The sequence below is a fragment of the Bombus fervidus genome, chromosome 13 (assembly GCF_041682495.2).
Source record: "Bombus fervidus isolate BK054 chromosome 13, iyBomFerv1, whole genome shotgun sequence".
NCBI classification, from domain to species: Eukaryota; Metazoa; Arthropoda; class Insecta; order Hymenoptera; family Apidae; genus Bombus; species Bombus fervidus.
Genome location: NC_091529.1, coordinates 1,573,890 through 1,593,703, shown reverse-complemented (window position 1 = coordinate 1,593,703; position 19,814 = coordinate 1,573,890). Strand labels below are relative to the sequence as shown.

General features: G+C 41.0%; 1 protein-coding gene across 4 annotated transcripts in view; it reads right to left on the bottom strand.

The window, feature by feature from the left end:
* Positions 1-184: 184 nt before the first annotated feature.
* The window catches only part of Gaba-b-r2 (gamma-aminobutyric acid type B receptor subunit 2), an 84,769-nt gene continuing 65,139 nt past the window's right edge, over positions 185-19,814 (bottom strand). For all 4 annotated transcript variants that reach the window (XM_072015241.1, XM_072015244.1, XM_072015243.1 and 1 more), the window contains 17 exons: positions 9,157-9,294; positions 8,288-8,455; positions 7,692-7,867; positions 7,147-7,324; positions 6,846-7,079; positions 6,696-6,756; positions 6,397-6,631; positions 5,890-6,130; positions 5,685-5,807; positions 5,484-5,594; positions 5,128-5,352; positions 4,823-5,005; positions 4,659-4,761; positions 4,458-4,584; positions 3,884-4,359; positions 3,172-3,588; positions 185-2,975 (listed from right to left, as the gene is read on the bottom strand). In XM_072015241.1, the coding sequence (XP_071871342.1) occupies positions 2,434-2,975; positions 3,172-3,588; positions 3,884-4,359; positions 4,458-4,584; positions 4,659-4,761; positions 4,823-5,005; positions 5,128-5,352; positions 5,484-5,594; positions 5,685-5,807; positions 5,890-6,130; positions 6,397-6,631; positions 6,696-6,756; positions 6,846-7,079; positions 7,147-7,324; positions 7,692-7,867; positions 8,288-8,455; positions 9,157-9,294 (3,738 nt within the window). In that variant the 3' untranslated portion in view covers positions 185-2,433. The remainder of the gene's footprint in view (positions 2,976-3,171; positions 3,589-3,883; positions 4,360-4,457; positions 4,585-4,658; positions 4,762-4,822; positions 5,006-5,127; positions 5,353-5,483; positions 5,595-5,684; positions 5,808-5,889; positions 6,131-6,396; positions 6,632-6,695; positions 6,757-6,845; positions 7,080-7,146; positions 7,325-7,691; positions 7,868-8,287; positions 8,456-9,156; positions 9,295-19,814) is intronic.

Here is a 19,814-nt window from a genome sequence, read left to right as displayed (position 1 = left end):
TATCAAAGGAAAGCAGCCCATTTCATATTTCTAAGAAAATTTCGTAAATGGAAAGAGGTACGACAGAAAACAACGAGTGCGTTGTATTTATAATGCGTGTACAACTTCATTGACTGTTTCTTGTTTAGCATAGAATTATAGATATCGATCGTAATGAGCAGATTTACATTTAAGGAACGTAAGATAGTGGAAAACGAATGAATCAACTTTATTGATAAAATTTAATATAATTGACCTGTTAGTATCGACTCGTACTTAATTACTTTAAATTATCGAAATTTTTCCAAAGTTTTCAAATTTCGATGTTTCGTGCATCGAGAGTTTCGCAAACGACTGGAAATTACTGTGACACAACATACAAAGATAACAAGTGTGTTTATAGTTAAAAAGAGGAGTTACGCCTGCTTGTAAACTGTCTTAAAAAGTATGAAGCGGGTGTAATTCGTGTTTCATAACAAATGCCTATTTTTACCTGTAAACATGACATTTATTTCGATAGTTATATACAAGACTCGCGTAACCACACAATGAAAGTTCTGTGACGAGCATTAGGCTCTCAGAGAATACGCTTTTCCAAATATCCGGACGCTTTTTCGACTTTTCGTTTATCGTAGGCTGTTTCAGATTTTAGTAAAAAACAAAAAAAAAAAAAAAAAAAATACGTGTAGACGAACAGAAAGAGAAAAGATACGAATGAAACTATATGGAACGAGAAAGGAAGGTGAAAGAGAAACAGAGAAAGCGCGGGGTAGAGAAGAAGAGGAAAATGGGTTAGGATAAAATACGCGGAACGAAAAGATAATACAGTATTTCATCGATTCCTTTTACTAGGCATCTAGATCACATTTAGAACTTGCCCGTAAATTGTTCACATTGTGATATATTTCGTCAACAAAAAGACGCCGGCCGTTTATCGTGAAAAAGCGAATACAATTTTAGGTAATGATAAGGGCAATATTTTTGAAAGCCTCTTATTGTGAACGCTTATTGTATGTTTCACTTGTTTATTTATTTTTCATGACAATGTGTTAGTGTGTTTTGAGCTGTCTCAGGAGTTGATAACAATCAGTTTAGAATTAATTTGCGTCAGTACAATAGTAAGAAGTTCGTTAAATATGATTTAATATGACGCGAACGCGTATTTGCGACAAAAATCAACATACGTGACATATTTTTTTCGTTTTATTTTCCCTTTAATCCTTTTTGTTCGTTTTTTTTGTACTTTTTCATTTTTTCTGTTTCTTTTTTAAGAAGAGACTCTTGGTATAACGTAAAAAAAAGTTATCTCCCTCGAAACGCAAGGGAAAAATCCTATAAAACGGTTCGAAATTTTTCGACTCGTACGTCTATTCTTCGAATTTGCTAAACAGCGATTGTACGAATTTCGTACGCTATAAAATTATTTAAAACGATTACGCACGCTTACAATGATAGAGTTAGATTAGACGCATACGCTAACACCCTTTTTTTCTACGTTCATTTCAATACTGGCTATTCTTTCTTATCGACCGAATCGATGCAACGTTATTTTTTTATTTTCGTATGACAAACTGCTTTCATGTAATTTGTTATAAAAAACGGGGCTCCGCATTTTGGAACGATAGGTCGCTGTGACATCCGTTTTCTCGTGGACGCAAAGGCGTCATGTGCCTGTATCGTTTTGTACGACATTTCGTCGTCGGAACGAGAATCGAGATGAGGAAACGAAAATGGCAAAAGTTCAGAAGAGTAACCGTTACAGTACAGACGCTGTAGATTTCCGTAAAACTTGTTCGTAGAATATCGCGAGCGATTCGTTCGATTCGTTTCGTTAACCGAAAGGCTAAAAGATTCTCGAGCGTCGAACAGAGGCCGGCATCCTCTCGTTATTCCTTCGATATCGTTTCCTTTCCGTCCGCATAAGAATGTAACGTTCGCTTATACCTACTTAGTCCTATGATAGGACCCCTATCTATAAGTCATCAGTCCCTCGTCAATTTGAAATATAACGTTTATTAAAATATTTTATAATAAGATCTTTAAAACATAGTATAATTTTCTTATCATAAAAACGATTAATAAATGTCAACTTTTTTTTGTAATTACAACGTTCATATAGATATATATATATATATCTATGTAAGAAATATACGAAGCGTCTGATGACTTATGAACAACATAGCATCTTATTTGCATACATTTACATATATTCGAAATAGCAGCGCTGCTGCTCGCTCAAACGTCCGCGAGAGTATCGCAAAGGTAGGCAGGCTCGAGAAAGGAACGATGATTGCTCGCGAAAAAAGATGTCGTAGTCTCGGCCGTCAGGGAACGCGTTTCGCGAGTTGATAACGCGTCTTAAGGCCGTGAAGAGAGAAAGAGGATTCGAAGAAAGGGAAAGAGATAGAGAACGAGATCACCAGGTGAAATTCGAAACTAATCGTTGGAAGATCGTTAAAGGTATTCAACGATGTCACATTTGATAGATATATTCGGACAGCTGGCTACACTAGCACCGTAGCCGGCCCTCGAGGAACTTTTGTGCCTCTCGGTGAGCAGCTTTTGAAAAATCGGTAAGATCGCTAGATCGAGCAATTCGCCGTCCGACACGGCACTATACATTTTCGAAACGTTCGCAGCGGAACCACCAACAACGTCTGAACTGCTACCGGTCACGGAGCTGGCCGTTCCCGGTCCGTTCGCACTTCCAGCCACACCACTGCCACCGCCACCGCCACTGCCACCCCCACGCGGATTCGCGCTTGCGAATTTGTTATTGTGAATGGTAGCGACGTTTGGCGTACTTTGCACGTATTCCAGGCGAGCCTGCTGCCGTAGCTTCGACTCGGTGTGTCTGCACTCTCGTATTCGGCGGGTGGCGCGATGCGGACACTCGATCATCGCGTGACCCTCACCTCGCAGCCTAGGGCACTTTTCTCGCGATCTCTCGGACACTGACCGCTGAATGATCGTCGACATGGATCCTTCATATTTCTCTGCAAATACATGGAGCACGGAAATGTTTATTCCAAATCCATTAAAATGCTAGGTTGTGGTTTTCTTCTATTTTTAATCATTATGAAATATTTTTACAATTATTACAATTTGCAATTATTAAAAAGTAGTATAGAATTTTATCGAAATCAAAATATGACAATATGACAGAGTAGCAGAAAGAGTGATGTCACTCACCTGTATCGGAGTAACTCGCGTTGACCACAGCGGGTACACTCGGAGAACTTGCGTTTTGAGAATCGTAATGCTTTCTCTGCCTTCGTGGTGGAGGCGGAGTTTCTGCCGAGCCGTTCAACATCGCCCGGGAGTGTCTTCGACCACCGTGTTTCTCGCAGCGGTACCCAGTACCAGAAAGTAACGCCCGACGATGACCGCACTCGCCGATAACGTAAGATTTATCGAGGCCAGAATTCAGCGAGATTTCCGTTGCTTCGGATTTGGATACGTTTTCAGTCGAAATATAGCTGATGCAGTTGGCCGGTACGCTAGTTCTCCGGGTTTGGAACAACTCGTGATGGGAATGAGCCATTCCGTTACTTTTTACAGACGATCTCCTTTTCAGAGAATGATGAGCGGATGCGTTTGTCGCCGCAACTAGAATGAAACGAAAGTGATTGGAAGTGAGAATTTGCACGAACTCATCGCGAGAATCGTAGGATCAATAAGTACTGAGCAGAGCTGGAAGGAAGTGCTGATTGGTTATCTCCAATAAATCCAATACGATTATAAAATCAGACGCACATATTGGTCGAAAGTTTCACATTTACAAATAAGATCATGTAACATTGTATCACACGGAACGAGGGAAGGGAGTAATCAGAAGATTGGTCGAGAAGACTCAAGGGACTTCTTTCCAGTTTTGCGCAATATATAGAAGTCGACCTCTCACCAGAATGTCGATGTTTGGGCACGAATTGCAATGGAGGAGGCAGAATCGCTTGCTCGAGGTAGTTCTGCTCGTGCAGTTCACCAAACGAGACATTTTTCGTCGGCGGAGGTGTAGGGAGTCTGGACCTACGATCGTCTTTACATCTGATTGACTTTCCATGTCTGGGTATCTCAGTCTCTTCGAGGATAATAGCGTCTCCTTCTTCGACAATTTCCGGGACGAATTCGACATTCGTTTTACCTGCATCCGGTCGTGAGTCCGGACTCCTTTCGGTAAGAAGAGGCTCGCTCTCTTTCCCAGGTCCGGACGAACGACTTCTTCTACGGCCGAAGTCGTCCGCGTGTTTCAATGCCGAGGGTGGAGCCGAGGTCGAGTTATCTACAGCCCCCTTCTTGATCTCTTGCATTTCGGGAACCAAAGGAACTCGTTCGCTATCGATCGCGATTGCCGGTACCTTTGAGAAAGATGTCTTTTTCCTGGGAGAGAAAAAACGTAAATATAAATTTATCGGTAGCATTGTTTTAATCGCAATATAATAATATAGCGATATTAGACGCGTAGATCGTATACGCACTTGCCAATTTGATGCTCGGTCGCGGTTGAATTCGTGTAGTCGCCGCCTTCCGGTTGAGATGTGGTAGTCGAGTTTAGGCTGCACATCGACATCGAAATGTCCGTTGTCTCTGTCGTAACAGATAGACCTAGGATAAAATAAAAGGGCATCAATAGGATAGGGTATAGCGTGCTAGAATCAAAACAATCGTGCCCTGCTTACCCTCTTTTTTCACCGTTGTACCTTCTTGTCTCGGAACCGTCAGTCTGTCCATCGCTTCTTGCGTATTCGATGCAGTTTGATCATCGATCCTCCTTAGAAACATCTGCAATCAATACAATTGTTCATTCAATGGCTATTTTGCTTGAATTGTCTCACTCGTTTACCTGAAGCTCTGAATCCTTTTCCAGCAGTTGCTTACGAAACTTTTGATTCGCCAGCGTGGCTTCTTTTAGACGTTCTTCCAATTCGCTGATGCTCGAATCCCTTCTTGTCTTCGACATTGGCCTGAGTGTGGCTCTGATTCGTTTATCTATCGCACCTTGAGGATTCCTTCGCAATTCTATCAGCTAACGTGGAAAACGAATCGTTAGCTTTGTTTTTACCAACAAAACAACAAAATAATACTAATATAATAGTATGAAGTAAAAGATATAGATACATAAGAATTCGCGTTTTAAAGCTTGCGTACCTTTGGTACGAAAACCAAGCATAGAGTAGCGGTGCTGCAGAATATTATGAATATCGCCAACATAATGAACATGGCGTCTTGTTTGTCAGCCAACACGAAGCTTATAGCTGCTCCGGTGACACACATGATCACAACATTGTATACACTCATTCCGACGTATTTGCTGTCGTTTAACGCTGGAATACTAACATGTCTGGTTTCCCATGCTAAAAAAGCGCCAAATATCTGCAAGATAAAAAATTGTGTTATGTAACATCCTTCGTTTCGCTATTAATTTTTCTTTCTATTACTTGAGAAAAAATTGTATCATGCCGGCGCTGTCTCTCGAATGGATCGTTCGGTAAGCATTTACCTACCATCAAGACACCTTTGTATGCATATATACATCCTAAGTAAATGGTCATTCGATTACTTTGACAGTATTCATTTTCTGGTATTATGATGATGTCTTCGCTGGAAGGATGAGGCTGAAACGGAAGAAGTAACTCACGCTATTCGTACTTTTTTATGCGCCATATTTTCACCTCGGTATATTGGATAGATATTGTTGCGCTTACATAAGGCTCCATTTGTTTCGTTTCTCGGTAAAATGGATCTGCAACCTGCCAGGTCGTCATAATCCCCAAATCGATAACCAATAATACACCGACTACCATGAACAGCTGGTAATCCTTTATCACCTGAAGGAAAAGCGTAAGGGACATTGCGATCACACGCGTAGCGTGAAGATGAAAAACGCAGACCACGAACCGATCGACTCACCTTCTTATTCAATTTAACGTCGGTGAATATCGAGTGCACTCGCCATGTTTTTGAGAACATGGAACCAAAGGCCAAGGAAAAGCCAGCCATCAATAGCCATGCTCTGGCGGTGCAAATGTAGGGAAATGCCGTTACGCTGGACAGCTGCGAATCTAACCCAAGGAAAATTACACTGCTGTAGGTCAGCATGCATCCGACGATAATGAGGTTGTTTAAATGCGGCGATGACATTTTTATGTATCTGAAACGTCGAAGATGATCGAACGTCGGACATGAGAAGGGAAAGAGAATATCGCGACTGTACGGGTAAAAAGAAGAGTTAAAAAAAAAAACAACCAACGCTACGATTTTTCTCGTTTAAAAGAACACGATCGTCCTTTTACCCGTGCATCTTAATTCCGCGCTCTTCGATTCGATTCATGTCAAAAAGACGAGCAGAACGAGCCCACGATGAAGTTCGCGAGAAAAAAGAAAAACGAAGGAACTATCCCTTTATCGCATAATCACCTTTGATTTCTATATTTGATATTGATGGCGAGAAAAATGGCCGCCATGGTGATACCCACGCTAGCCGCGGAAGCGAGCAGGGCGTAGATCGTAATATTTACGGTCGATTGCTCGATGATGTGAAGCGTTCGATCTTTTGGTGGTGATTTTCCTCCCCAGACCAAGGGTTCGCCCTTGGACAGATTCAGAACCCCTGTCATGCCATTGAATTCGCCGACCTTTACCTCTCTGTCTCCTGTGATAGAAGAAAACGCACACGAATCTCGCAAGTTAGCGACATCGTCGCGTCTTATACTCACTTTGAAATTGTTTCAACAGAATATACGCTCTCCTTTCGTTATCATAGAAACGTACGAGTCCCTGGAAAATTATGCACACACGATCCTTTAAATAGAGACTAGATAGACTTACAGAGGACCTAACTTGAATCATCATGGCTTCGTACTGACCGTGACACCTTCGAAGCTGGTGTTTTTCAGAGCTTCGAGAAAGAGTTCTTCCCAAAATTCGTCCCTGTATCTGAAATCCGACATGGTCTGATTGCGACGGTGATGTGTTATCTTGCCTGCCACGTGTTCTATAGCTAGAGCAACCGCCCATATACCATCGTACGTATATCCGTGGAATCTGGAATACTCCCCGCCTCGTCTCGAGTCATACTCGAACTGATACTGCTCGGTTGTCTAAAGAAAATCAAGAAGAACGTTGACAGCACGCGATTGAATTTCTACTGGTATTACTGGTACTTACGATTCCAGCTACGGTCTCCTGCTCCTCCGTCTTGATCGGCAGCAGGTCAGTTAATATAGCACCCTGCAGAGCTTCCACAAGATTAGTATAATTGCATCCGCCCCCAGAATGCATCCACCAGTCATTAGCATACGTTCCCATGATCACCCATTGATATTTTCTCCCAAACATGCCAAATCTGCAAACGCAATATGCTTCAGTGAATTCAGGGATCAATCTGGAACTGTTTATGAAACTTTAAAGTACAAAAATGCATATTTACGTTACACGCAACATTGAATAAAATATCTAAAAAATCTTCGTTTTTAGTGACTACAAAAAGTATTGGTACACAATGAAATTTTTTTATAAGGTTCTGCATTTCATTTTCATAGCATCAAATTTTTGTAGACACGAAATTTAATATAGTGATGTGCGAATACGCTTTGTTGCCAAGAAAGTTCCATTTCTTGAATTGTATTCACAAAGATATTAATTTGCATAACTATCCATAGTCTACTCGTGATATTCAATAAATAATTTTGTAATTATATAGGTTCGCGTACCTATACGCTTCGCAAAATATTCGTCTGGCCCACGCTTCGTTAAAATTCCCCAAAATTATTCTAACATCTTTCTCTTTCAGCTTCTCGAGCGCCGTGGTTACCTCGGTGGCGAAGCTTTGCGACTCCACCACTTCCATGCTGTAGCCATCTAGATCTGTGAGCAGCCGATTGTGTGCCTGTAAATACAAATAAAAAGTTTCTCGTTAGTATACGATACCGTATATCGAATATCACACTATGATTTTATATTTTATATCGTCGTAATATCGAGATGCTCAAGTTGGAAGAAATGAGCGACGCTTGTTGCGTTTTCAGCAAATAAAATGATAGTTCAATCTTTTTTTTGGTTACGAATATCAATTGTTATGATTGTTAACGATTCAGGTGAAATCGTAAGCATAGGTAAATTGTAATTGTACACAGTGGATGCAAGAACCGGGAAGATACGAAGGTACGAGAGATGCGAAAGAAGCGCGCAAGTTTGAACGATTCGTTGGTGAGGTTTCGCGGTGGCGCGGGTTTGACGAAATGTTGACCGTGTCCGGTAGCGACTGTATCACGTTCCATTATATTTTCGTAAAATTTTAAATACTCACCAGAGCGTATCTCGGTTCGTTTTGATAAATGGTACCGACCCGGGTCCAATTGAAATGCATTAAAAGCGCCACGCGGGGAGCGTTGAACGCGTTCTCGGAAGGCACCACCCTAAAGAAATTTGGAAAGCTATTGCTCGTAAACATCGGGTGCGTGTCTGCGTAGCTAAGCTGCAACAAAGAAGATTCGACAAGGATGATTAAGGTGAGAAAGGAGCGTAGGAATTCGCAATAACTCGTCAGGAATTCGGTTCGTTAAAGTTCTGACAAAGGGTGTCAGAGACAACGATCGATGCGATGCAGACACTCTTCTTTCGAACAAAGATCAGAATTCTCGAGGTTGAGTGTTATAAGTTACACCCTTGTGAAGTCTGGTAACTTGAATTGCACACTGGACATCCCAGACCTTGGTAGTGGGAACTCCTTAGTAATCTAAACTTTCTATTCTCGCACGTTCACCCTCACTATCACAAATACACCTTTGCAAAGATATCAACATGGCTGTTTGCAAAAGGTATTCAATATTCAAAGATATTCAATAGGAAATACATTATTCGCTTCAGCAACTAACGAAACTATAGTTAAACTTGTTTAATACCGAACAAACATTCAAAAACTAAATTGATCAACAAGTTGACCATTCATCAGAAGATTCATCGAAAGACCAACAGATTTACTAACAGATTTGCCAAAAATTCGCTATAAGATTCAGCAAATATCAGCCAAATTTATCAAAAGTTCATTAACAGATCTACCATTGTTAGTCAATTATCCTGTAAGCGCGACGCGACGCAATTCTAAGGGATTTAATTCGTTATCACATTCGTGTCGCAATGCTAGAAAATTAGATATCATCAAAGTTTCTAACTTACCTGCGTGAGACGCCAATGCTTCGATGCTTTGGCGATGGGATCTGTGACGTGCGTGCAAGCTGCTCCGAATAGCATCACCTTGTGCGGTCCGCTGTGCATCATATCGAAGAACGCCTTCACGCCAACGGCGGCGTTGCACTGGAATAAAATTGAATAAAATTCGACCAAACATCAAGCGTTTTGTTTTTTGTTGGTTAAACGGCTTTTGATCGCAATTCGACTAGCCTTTACGAACAGAGAGAGGAATATACATAACTCGTATGTATATGATACACAGATAGGTTTGAATTACTACCACTCCGGTGTTCTTTTACCTTGGTCTATACACCTATTCGGCTCGTGTCTCTCACTGCCCTCTATTTTTATTTTCGGGATAGCATATAGCAATCTCATTTGCATAGTATGAACGTGCTCGCGTATATTTTACGACGATGCCCGAGTAACGTCAGGAACAGCTCGGTGTAACAAATCCCGTATGTCAAAGTGAAGCTTCCCGTTTCTCCGTCGAGGATACTCGAAGACAAGCTACTCGCGGGAGGTTGAGAGCGAGGACGAGGACGAACGCGAACAAGAACAAACATGGTATGTAGCTGGCAGATATTAGAAAGGAGAACAGAGAAGCATAGTCTAGCGACAAAAGAATATGGATACACGTATGCATACGGCGAAATTGAACGCATCGGGTAATAATTGACGCGTGAACGCCAGGTTGCTGGCAATTACGTTTCGAACGACAACAGTTTCGATCTCTTCCTAACCGCATTTACCAAGGTAGCCGGCTGATGGGTACACGGAAGCGAGAGATACAGCACGTGTATGCGACAGATACGCTCTGGTATATTGCATTTGGGTACCGCAAACAGCATACCGGAGCCGTCGCGTCGGTCTACGTAGGGAATTACCGATTCCTTGTGGATCGGCATACATTAACTGGTGGCCCAGTGAACTCGTTTCAAGGCGTTCGAGCTGCTCGAATTAATTAAACCTACGAAACTTAAACTTCGTTTCTATGCAAGGACGTGTATTTAATTGATAGCGTCGCGCTAATCGATCCTTTATTCGTTGCAGATGAAGCAGGTACACGTATCCACGAAGGAAAACGTGACATGTTTCATTCGAAAATGAAATCCTAATCTCGTGTGTGCTTCGAGAGCGGAATCAACGATTCACGATGACAACATAAGTCGAAGATTCGTCAAATTCGCCAAATTTATTATTATTGATAATAAAGATTAACGAGCAGAATTCATTATGTACATTGTCGTTGAACAAAGGGATCCAAATAGTGATCGATCTTTACTGTGTGAAACACAACGCCTTGGCTGTTCATGCGTTGGCTGTAGGCCATGCCGAGGCTGCGTCGCGAGTCGCGAGCTCAGCATTACCGAAAAACGGGATCACCGGGGAACGACAACGAACAATGGAAGCCTGCTTTCTCGTGGTCGAGAGAAAAAAAAGAAACAAAAGCGCATAGCGATCTTTGCGTTCTCGACGCACGTGGAAAAGTACGCCAGCTTTATCGATCCGTAAACTCTTACGAACCTGCAAAATTGTTATCTTCAGCTTCAGTCGATAGGATAGAGATTGTAAAACATTTTCATCTTCCTTCTATTCTTTCCTATTGAACGAAGAGATGTGCGTCTCGTGCAGGTAGAAACGAATTATTTTAACAGCATTGTTACTTTTCGTAGCAGAAAAATTCCAATTTGCTCAAAAGGAGAGAAAATCGATCGATTCTATTATCTCGAATCTCATATTTGCTAGAATACGATACACTAATGTTCTTCTATTCATAAATATTAGGATAGTTTTGGGTTCCTTTTGACGTAGCCGATAGACTGGTTATTAACATCGTTGAAATCTGAAGTGTGATTTATCGAATGAATAGGCAAAACGAAGCTTTCCCTTCAAGCGTAATTGAGAGCCTCTCGGTTTTTAGAATAAACGATTTCTTCATCTAGAACGGTATACCACGGAAGGAGAGAGACATCTTTGATATCATATTGATTCGAATCGCATGGAAATACACCGACTAGTTTACGAAGCAGGCCAATCTATTGTGCAAGCTATCAAAGCCAAAATTTCATTATAAGTTTGCTGCCCTGGAAATGAACGCAGCTGCGTTATTCACCGAGCTCGCCATTTTATCGAAAATCTCGCAACTGATCGAACCAACTATTTTCTGTTTGCATTAAATGCGTGTAAACCGTCGTATTTTTAAAACTCAAACAAACTCTCGTTCATCTGAGTGTTATATATTTATAACTCAATCGAGTTGTCGCATACGCCGTAAAATGGAAATCGCGTGTATATTTTTTTACTAAATAGCAAATAGCGAGCTCGTAAAAAATGCGGTGACGTATTCTTCGTTTCATCCATAATGACATATTCGTCATTTCGTAACGCTTTTAGAATCAAAAGGTTCGGCAATCCACTGGAAATAGAAACAAAGTGAAATTTAGTCGCTGTAACGTGATTATGCGGATTTCCGAAATCTGTAAAAAGTTGCGCGTTTATGATGTATTTTAGGTGGCGAGGATGCACAGGGCAGAGAGCAAAAGGGCAGATAGAGCGGAGGATAAAAAGCCATAGAGCCGATCGAGCTAAATAAGAGCGAACGAAAACTTTGTGCCTTCTGTACGGTGGGCGAGGAGAAAAGCTCTTGCAGCTCGGGAAACGGGAGAATTTCACGTGTATTCACTGAGAAAGCCAATTAGTGGGATGGAAAGTTGAAAGTCCCAATGAAATTCGAAGCTCCAGGTGTAGGTATTTCCTACGCATTCCGTACTTTTTTTCGTTACTTTGAGGAAGTGTGTGCTCGTACGCGTGTCACCAACTTCAACGAAATGTTCGGTTTGAGTGTCACACGAGAAAACCTGAGAATATTCGCAGGTCTTGTTTTCAATTTTGACGGCAGATATTCCTTCATATTCTTTTGTGTTGCATACATCGATGGTACTTGGAAATTACTTTTTGCTATGAACATAAAAATTGTGACAATGCCTCGATGCAAAATTTTTATGAAAATAGCTCCTGTTCGTTCGTTTCTGTCTTGATCTAGTTTCCGTTCGTTGAAGTATTTTCTTCATTTTGAGAGGAAGTTGAGTTACGTTGATTCGAGTTTCATCGTAACAGTCGCGTGATATTATTTGCTTATAGTCGACAAAGGAATGGGGAAGCAGTAAAAGTTTTGCTATTTACTTTACACGATTCAAAGACCGATAGAAAAGGGGAAACAGGAGATTTCTTCTACCTTTATGGTCTTCTTGAAATATAAATACAAAATTAAAATTAAATAACCAACAATAAGAAATAATCATGGATTTTTAATTAAATTTAAAAAGCCGAGTTTGCCAACTAACCGAGAGCTTTAATATCTCGATACCGAAATTAATTATTCTTGCATCCCTTGAAATTTCTGATGACTGGCAACTAGAATACAGACGAATGTTCAAAATTATCTTCTCTGAGGGCAAAGCTTCATATGGGTTAAATATTCAGAAAAAATGAGAAAGCAACGTTCTCGTTATTTGTGTTAAGTAATTCTTGATATGCGTTCGTTTATTCCAACAGCGTTAGAACATGTTTTACTTGTCGATCTCTCCTTAAACACGACAAAAGATTACAGATCGGGATGACAAACAAAAAATTTCTGTCCAATATCGACTGTTACGCAAATTAAAATCAAAATCGAAATCAATTTCTAATTCAAAGACGGAAGTGAGATTTCAGCCGTTATCGTTCATAGATTATCTTCAACGAACGACATATCTACGACTGATACTGTCGAGTTACTGGTCAAGCAGCGTGGCCAGATTGCATGACCAGATTGTACAGTCAGATTGCATTGCCGGATATCGGTGTCGCCATACAATACAGTATACATTGTATTGCATTAACTTAAGATAACGAATAGTCGCATTGGTATTACTCCTTTATCTTTCTGTACCACAAAAATATTCTATACAATTTCCACCAGTGCGTAGAATTTGTAACAGTGCCAAATTTTATGTGGAAACTCTTGCATACGAACATAGATAGGTACAGATTACATTGGAGAATTTGACCACGAGTTTTCAACGCACGAGCGGTTAAATATGTTTTCGTGAAACATGGAGTGACCGATTTTATCAAAGTGGTCGTTATTCGTTGGCCGAAACTTCAAATAGAATTGTGAATTATTAATGTATTTACGTGGGTGTTCGAGGTTATTCTGCTTATACCTAACGATAAGTCAAAGGTCAGTCAGGTGTATGCGCGTCTGATTACCGTATACATTTAAATGTATAGTGATAAATTCGGGCAACGAATTTGCTTGTAATTTACCGAGTTTTGCAACGCGATCGTGTCCGGTCGAACATATTTTCGAAACACCGAGTGATCGAATAATAATTAAAGACACAAGATTCAGGATTATCTATAATAATATCGTCGCGATTGCTCCACTTTCGTGCGTCCACTCGTCAAAGCACGAACACCAATTTTTATCTTTGGTAAACAATGAGACGAAAATTAGAAGAATTGGAAGGATTTCTCCCCTATATCGGAAAAACATTACGAGTTTAACCGCGCGAAAGATCGTTCGCTCCACTTTTCGAATATCTTCCTCGATCGATATGAAATCGACAGAAGCGTAGAACACAGATCCAATTGGACCGAATCAACTATCACGAAAAAATAAAAGCCAATCGAGTGTCGCGTAAAATTATTCTTTCGTTACGTTTCGTCCAGCATGCGATAAATAATTAATCCGAGGCTCGATATGTGTAATTGGTTCGTTGCTTCGCGTAATAATTCACATGGAATATTCTAAAGTAACAGTGACATGACAGCGGACATATGTTACGCTCGCTGACTCGCGAAAGTTAAACGGTGTATAAAAATCTCGGGGACAAGAAATTACGTTTCTACGTTTCTTACGCGACCTCCAGGTTTCTCGAATTAAGCTCGTAAAAATATCGAAGGACACGCCATTGTCGTCGGGTGGAAGGCTCGTTTCCTTGGCGCGATTTTCGAGGCTAGAACACAGTTGCAGGACAAAAGCTGTCCAATATTTCGGTAACGCCTGAAATAATAATGCGACGATTCCAATTAAAAACGTATCGCCCACGTCCCGATGTTTTTTATCAACTTTCTGCGAATTTTCACGGAAAGAACAACAAAGCGGAGGAAAAAGTTTGTTTCATCTAGATCCTCCTCAAAAGAAATATCGTTTATCACCGGAGGAGACAATGCGAATTCCTGAATTCTCCTCTCTTGTTCATCATTTTCGCTCCCTTCCTTTTTCCTTTCTTTTTATTAGCGAGGCAGAAAGGAAGAGGAAAGAAACGCAAAGTGCCGAGTGATCCTTAACGAGACGTCAACTCGCGACGGTAGAACGTCGCGAATCGCGAAATGTGCAAAGTGAACAGGTGAGAAAGAACGAATGAGACGGAAAGAAGAGCGGAAGAAAGAGAAACATAGACGATGCTGGAACGATGAGAAAGGCGAGGGAATCAGCCTGAGGTATATACGAGTTTAGTCGGCTAAATAGCCAAGAGCTATTTCCAGCGTAAAGCCTTTCTCCGTTCTTCGTATAAATTCTGAATAGGTCTCGACTTTCATTTTTTTCAACTTCGGTTCTGCTCAGTGTTCTATTCCTCCTAATACCGTACGTTTACAAATCCCACTGGATTTTCGTTGTATTCGTTCACACCCATAATTCTTCGATCACGATTACGTTTCTTGAGCGTATTTCACGCTGATATTTATCGTTTTCTCGCTTTAATGTTCATGTTTCCTCCATTCTCGTTAATCAAGCCGGTGATACATTATTAGCCAAGCGATAAATAAGATATTTTTTTTTGAGATTATTTCTCCTAACGGAATTTCAATTCGATGTCACAGGATTCCAGGAACCAAAGAGATGTTTCGAATTCGATTAAACCCATCTCCGCGAACTTCGGACTCGTTCGTTAAAATTTTTCGTTGAAACGGAATCCTTGTAACGGAAGGTGGGGAAGTTAACGGCAAGCGTTGCCTATCACGATTAGGAAACTAGAGATGTGCCCAGCAGAAAATGAACGACCTAGATCGACCTAACGAGCACGATGAAATGGATTTTTTAAGGTTAACGGCAGGTGCGAATGTCTTCTCTTTTATGCAGCTCGTTTGCTTCTAAAATCCGTCAGCAGACCTTTGCCGTTCAAACCTCGATCCGATGAAAAATCGAGCCTGCATCCCGGCTGGCTTGAGTTTTCCAAAGAAGAAAGGCGTACGAAAGAAAAGAGAATTCCAGCTTTGCGGCTCGCATAGAAGCACGTTTTCTATGTCTACCAGCTTTTCTGCGTTTTATCTTACTCGATCGTTGCTCCGTACTCCGAGGACGTATCTTTCTTGTCGATTAACGTGGATGTTTAAATTGCAACTTTCTTATGAAAAATTGTCAGTGTTCGAACGTCGGGAGAACTTCGTCCGTGATTTTATACCTAACGGATTATCGATCGCGATTTATATTTTATAGCTTGCCCGCCTCCTACTTGGCGTGTATGGAGAAATCGGTTTCGTCATCTCAACGGGCCATTGTGCCTTACATAAAAATCTATTTTGCACGAATAAAACCCAATTACACGATACTCGTAAAAAGATAATGCAATAACAATCAGAAGTTCCTCGAGATATATGCCTATTATACATTTGGCAAACGAGTAGAATATATTGTCTTTTCCCGAGTTCACTAGCCATAGCTGAAAAAATATATCGTGAAAGGAAATCGTCGACACGAGGCAAATGGAATTTCTGGGTCTAGCATTCAACAGCGTGCATTCACGCAGAATGCGTCGCACAATGGTACGTTTAAACTAATTTCTTACGCTCAACCTATTCTCTCGACAAAATCACGTTCTCGTCGTTTCAAGTTCCGCGAAGCTTAGCCGGCTGCCGCTAAATCGTTTAATATTTTCAAAACGAAACATACGCGCGTTTGACAATTCGTCAAATTATCCTACTTTGAAATTCTTTAAAATTTTTCTTGGTGACTTACGAGAAACGATCACGTTCCCGATTATTCTACGATGATCTTGACGGCGTCGCGACGTGGAGTCACGCGCAACAATACATTACGGATTTTGGTTTAACCACGGTACATTGTTATTGAAATAAGTTGCCGTGTAGATCAAGGCGGCCGAAACCGGATTAAATTCAGCAAGCGACGCATAAATTCTCGCCTCTTGCTTCTTGCTGCCCGTCAAACTTCGGGAATTATGTCAAATGCACTCTGTCGTCTGAAACGCGCCATACCGGCAGGCTTTCGGAAGTTTACCAATGGTGAGCGCAATTCGAAATTCTGGGCCGAAGTTCAACGTCCTTTCGCTCGTGATCACCGAGTTATTCGATTACCCTTGTTATTATTTTGACCTCCGTTTGAATAAACAGTCTTTTTCCACCTCGAAAGAAAGAATCGGAAGAGAGAATCGTAACGCTCGGCGTTTATCATCGATTCTCTCTTAGCGGTCGGAAGCTGGTTCGCTTCCATCCAACACGCATTCTGAACGAGGATGATAAATTCAAATGTAATTTAAACGTCTCGACATTGACGGACGTTTCTATTTCGTCGACTAACGGCAGAACGCGTTCGAACGATAGGACGACGAATTACTGGAGCAACGGAAGAAATCTGGTCTCTCTTTATTTTTATTTTTACCGAGTGCACCGCAGAAGCAATGCTATCCAAGAAGATCCATGCTAAAGCGGAGGAAGGGAGGGCATCCGTCGTCTTCCTCGCGCGACAGAGGAGATTGATGATATCGCGGACTTCAAACGGATAAGATAATCTTCGATGGTGGCTACAAGAAAGGAAGCGAATCGCTATCGATCCATTATAAATTGTTTCGCTTCTTTCCGTCGCGGTACAGTTTTAAGACAGATACGAAGCTTGTCTCGTGTCTTTCTCGCTGCTTTCTCGCCGTTTTTTATTCATTTCACAGGCAAAGGATATTTTACTGCGACACGTTCTTGCGACATATCGGTACGACGATATTTACCATACGGCGAAGTTTTAAATCAATGCGGTAAATAACATATCCCACCGATTGATGAAGCGACAGCCAGGATTGCCGCAGCATCCTTTACCAACCCTATGATATGGTTGTTGAAACAACGCTGCTTTCCGGTTAATCAACGTTGAATTCGCGTTTCACGGTAGTCGAGCACTCTCCATTACCTGTGAAGCGTGTTCAACTATCATAATTCTAATGTAATTAGTAGGCGCGCGATTACAATTGCAGCGACGAGAACAGACAATCTGGTGAGCGAGTGTCTATTGTTGTGAAGCTTTTGTGCATGCTGGAAAAACAAATATCCGTGATATAAATAATTAATTTTAATTTTGGTTACATTCGAAATTCCATCGCCTCTATTTTCTTTGCGAGCTAGATGAAATCGATATACGTTCTTGGCAGGGTCGAACGATCGAAAAAATCAAGCCAAGAACGTTTACACAGAGCAATGGAGAATTTTAACGCGTTTGCACGTAATGTCATTCCACCCGAGTAATCTCCTTTGCGTTGGATCTACTTGGAAAGACTTCAAAGAAAATCCGCTCGAATCGCATTAACCGCTTTGGATCCTTTACTTGCTATTCTTACGTTCGTTCGTTCCTTCCTTTCTTCCTTCCTTCATTCCTTTCTTTCTTTTATCTTTCCTCCATTCCTTTCTCGTTGTTTAAACGTTCGTTCATTTATCGATGTCACGTAGTGATACTTTCGCTGACCCTCTGAATGTCCATCGATTCATTTGGATAAACTCGGTCGTTGATTGCTCTTCGGCCCAACAAATTTACCTTTCGCCGGCTTTTCGTGGTAGCAAAGTTGTTCGCTGTCGTGGTCGTGGAAATGGCTTGCCTGTCTAGGATACTATCGGCCCGAATGCATGGATAAAAAACTTTAACCCTTCAACTTTTGTTTCGCGTACTCGACCAAAGTTAGTCGAATACCTACCGTTCTAAACTCTGCTTCGCATTCGTCTTTCGATCGAGTCGAGACCACTTGGAGACGAGATTTTTCCGTTTTGTCATCCTTCCTTCCGTTTTATCGGTCTTCTCAAATCAATCGATACATCGCTAATCGATAGTTTCGTGACGAGCTGCGCGTGACCGCTCTATAGATCCTAACGCGCGATGAATGAAATCGCTTCGAAATTACTTTACTCCGAACAGATTTGATTACCGTCCAATGTCGTTTCAGCGATTACAGAGAATCAATGGCACAAGTAAGTAGATATATTCCGGTCGAGTTCCGACCAAGGACCACTTTGTCAAGATTGGAGAATCTCAATTATGCAACGGGCGCTAATAGCGCGCCAACGAATTCCGTTCGTTACAATTACATTCGTCCGATTTGCGTTCTAATACTTAATAGGCCTGACCGCACACAGTTGGAACAGAACATGCAGTCAATACGAATGTATTCAAAACGTCATAGTTAGGTTTAGAAAATTGCAGTTCGATGTTGGATGAATCCTTCGATGTTAAATATTCTTCGACGGTTACACAATTGCGCATTGCGCGACCACCGAGCAAAAACTTCATTTAGTATAACTTTGGCTATACTCTCGATACGATATCATGTATATAGATGTACGTCGTTCTATACCGTTCCATATGGTGCACGGAACAAATTAACAGCGTTAGAACGCGACGATATTCCAGCCAATAAATTTCTGCGTGGCGAAAGGTTTCAATTTTCCAATAAAAGCTCAACTCTGCCCGGCTGGACTATACAGGACGCGTTTATTTATGGAGATACTATCAAACTTGCTCTTATATCGGCTCTGCGTATGGAGGTATGCATATGCATGTAACCCCCCCCCCCCGTCATAAAGGGGGTATTCGAACATTTCCTGGCTTTATGTAAGAAGCAACGCAGTAGAGTTGCGATTACCCGACGTGATGTGGACCGAACTTATCTCAGATAATCGAAAGTTCGAATAATACGGAAAGGACGATGGCTGTTACCTAGTGCAATAAAATATTAGGAAATATTTTTATAATTTAATAATGTAGATGTATCTAAGTTTAATTACCTAATTGACTGATTAATCGTCTTAGCAATACTTGACTATTTACACTTTCGTACTTTTTAAGTTAAACCTTCGGAAAAAAATGAAGTTATGGTAAAGTTCAAAGTACCTCGGAAAAGATGGAACTTCGATTAAACAAGACCTGAATAACTAAGACTTCACTGTAATCAATTTAAATTAGCGAAGATTAATCGATCACGTCTTTGCATTTGTGCAAAATAATTCTCAATGACAAGGGGAAAATATGTAAGAAATGTGCTTGTAAGAAGAACATAATGAGTGTAGAATTACTATATATATTCTGCATTCATCTTAAAGTTCTAAAATTTTTATCTACGTTTATGCAAAGTTTTAAAAGTAAGGAAATATAATAACTCTTAGAGGTTTCAATAATTTCATAGTCGCCTCGCTTTCCACAAATGGCTAGTAGTTATGAATGATAGTGTACATACCTTTAATCTCGATGTGAACAGCGATACCTACTATCGATTGGAAAGTAAATCGAGGAAATTGCCCATGGTGCTTTTCGCGTTATCAGGTCGATTATTAAAAGAATTTCGTACGTCGATTCCTCCCTTGGGATAACGCGCACTGTGATGGAG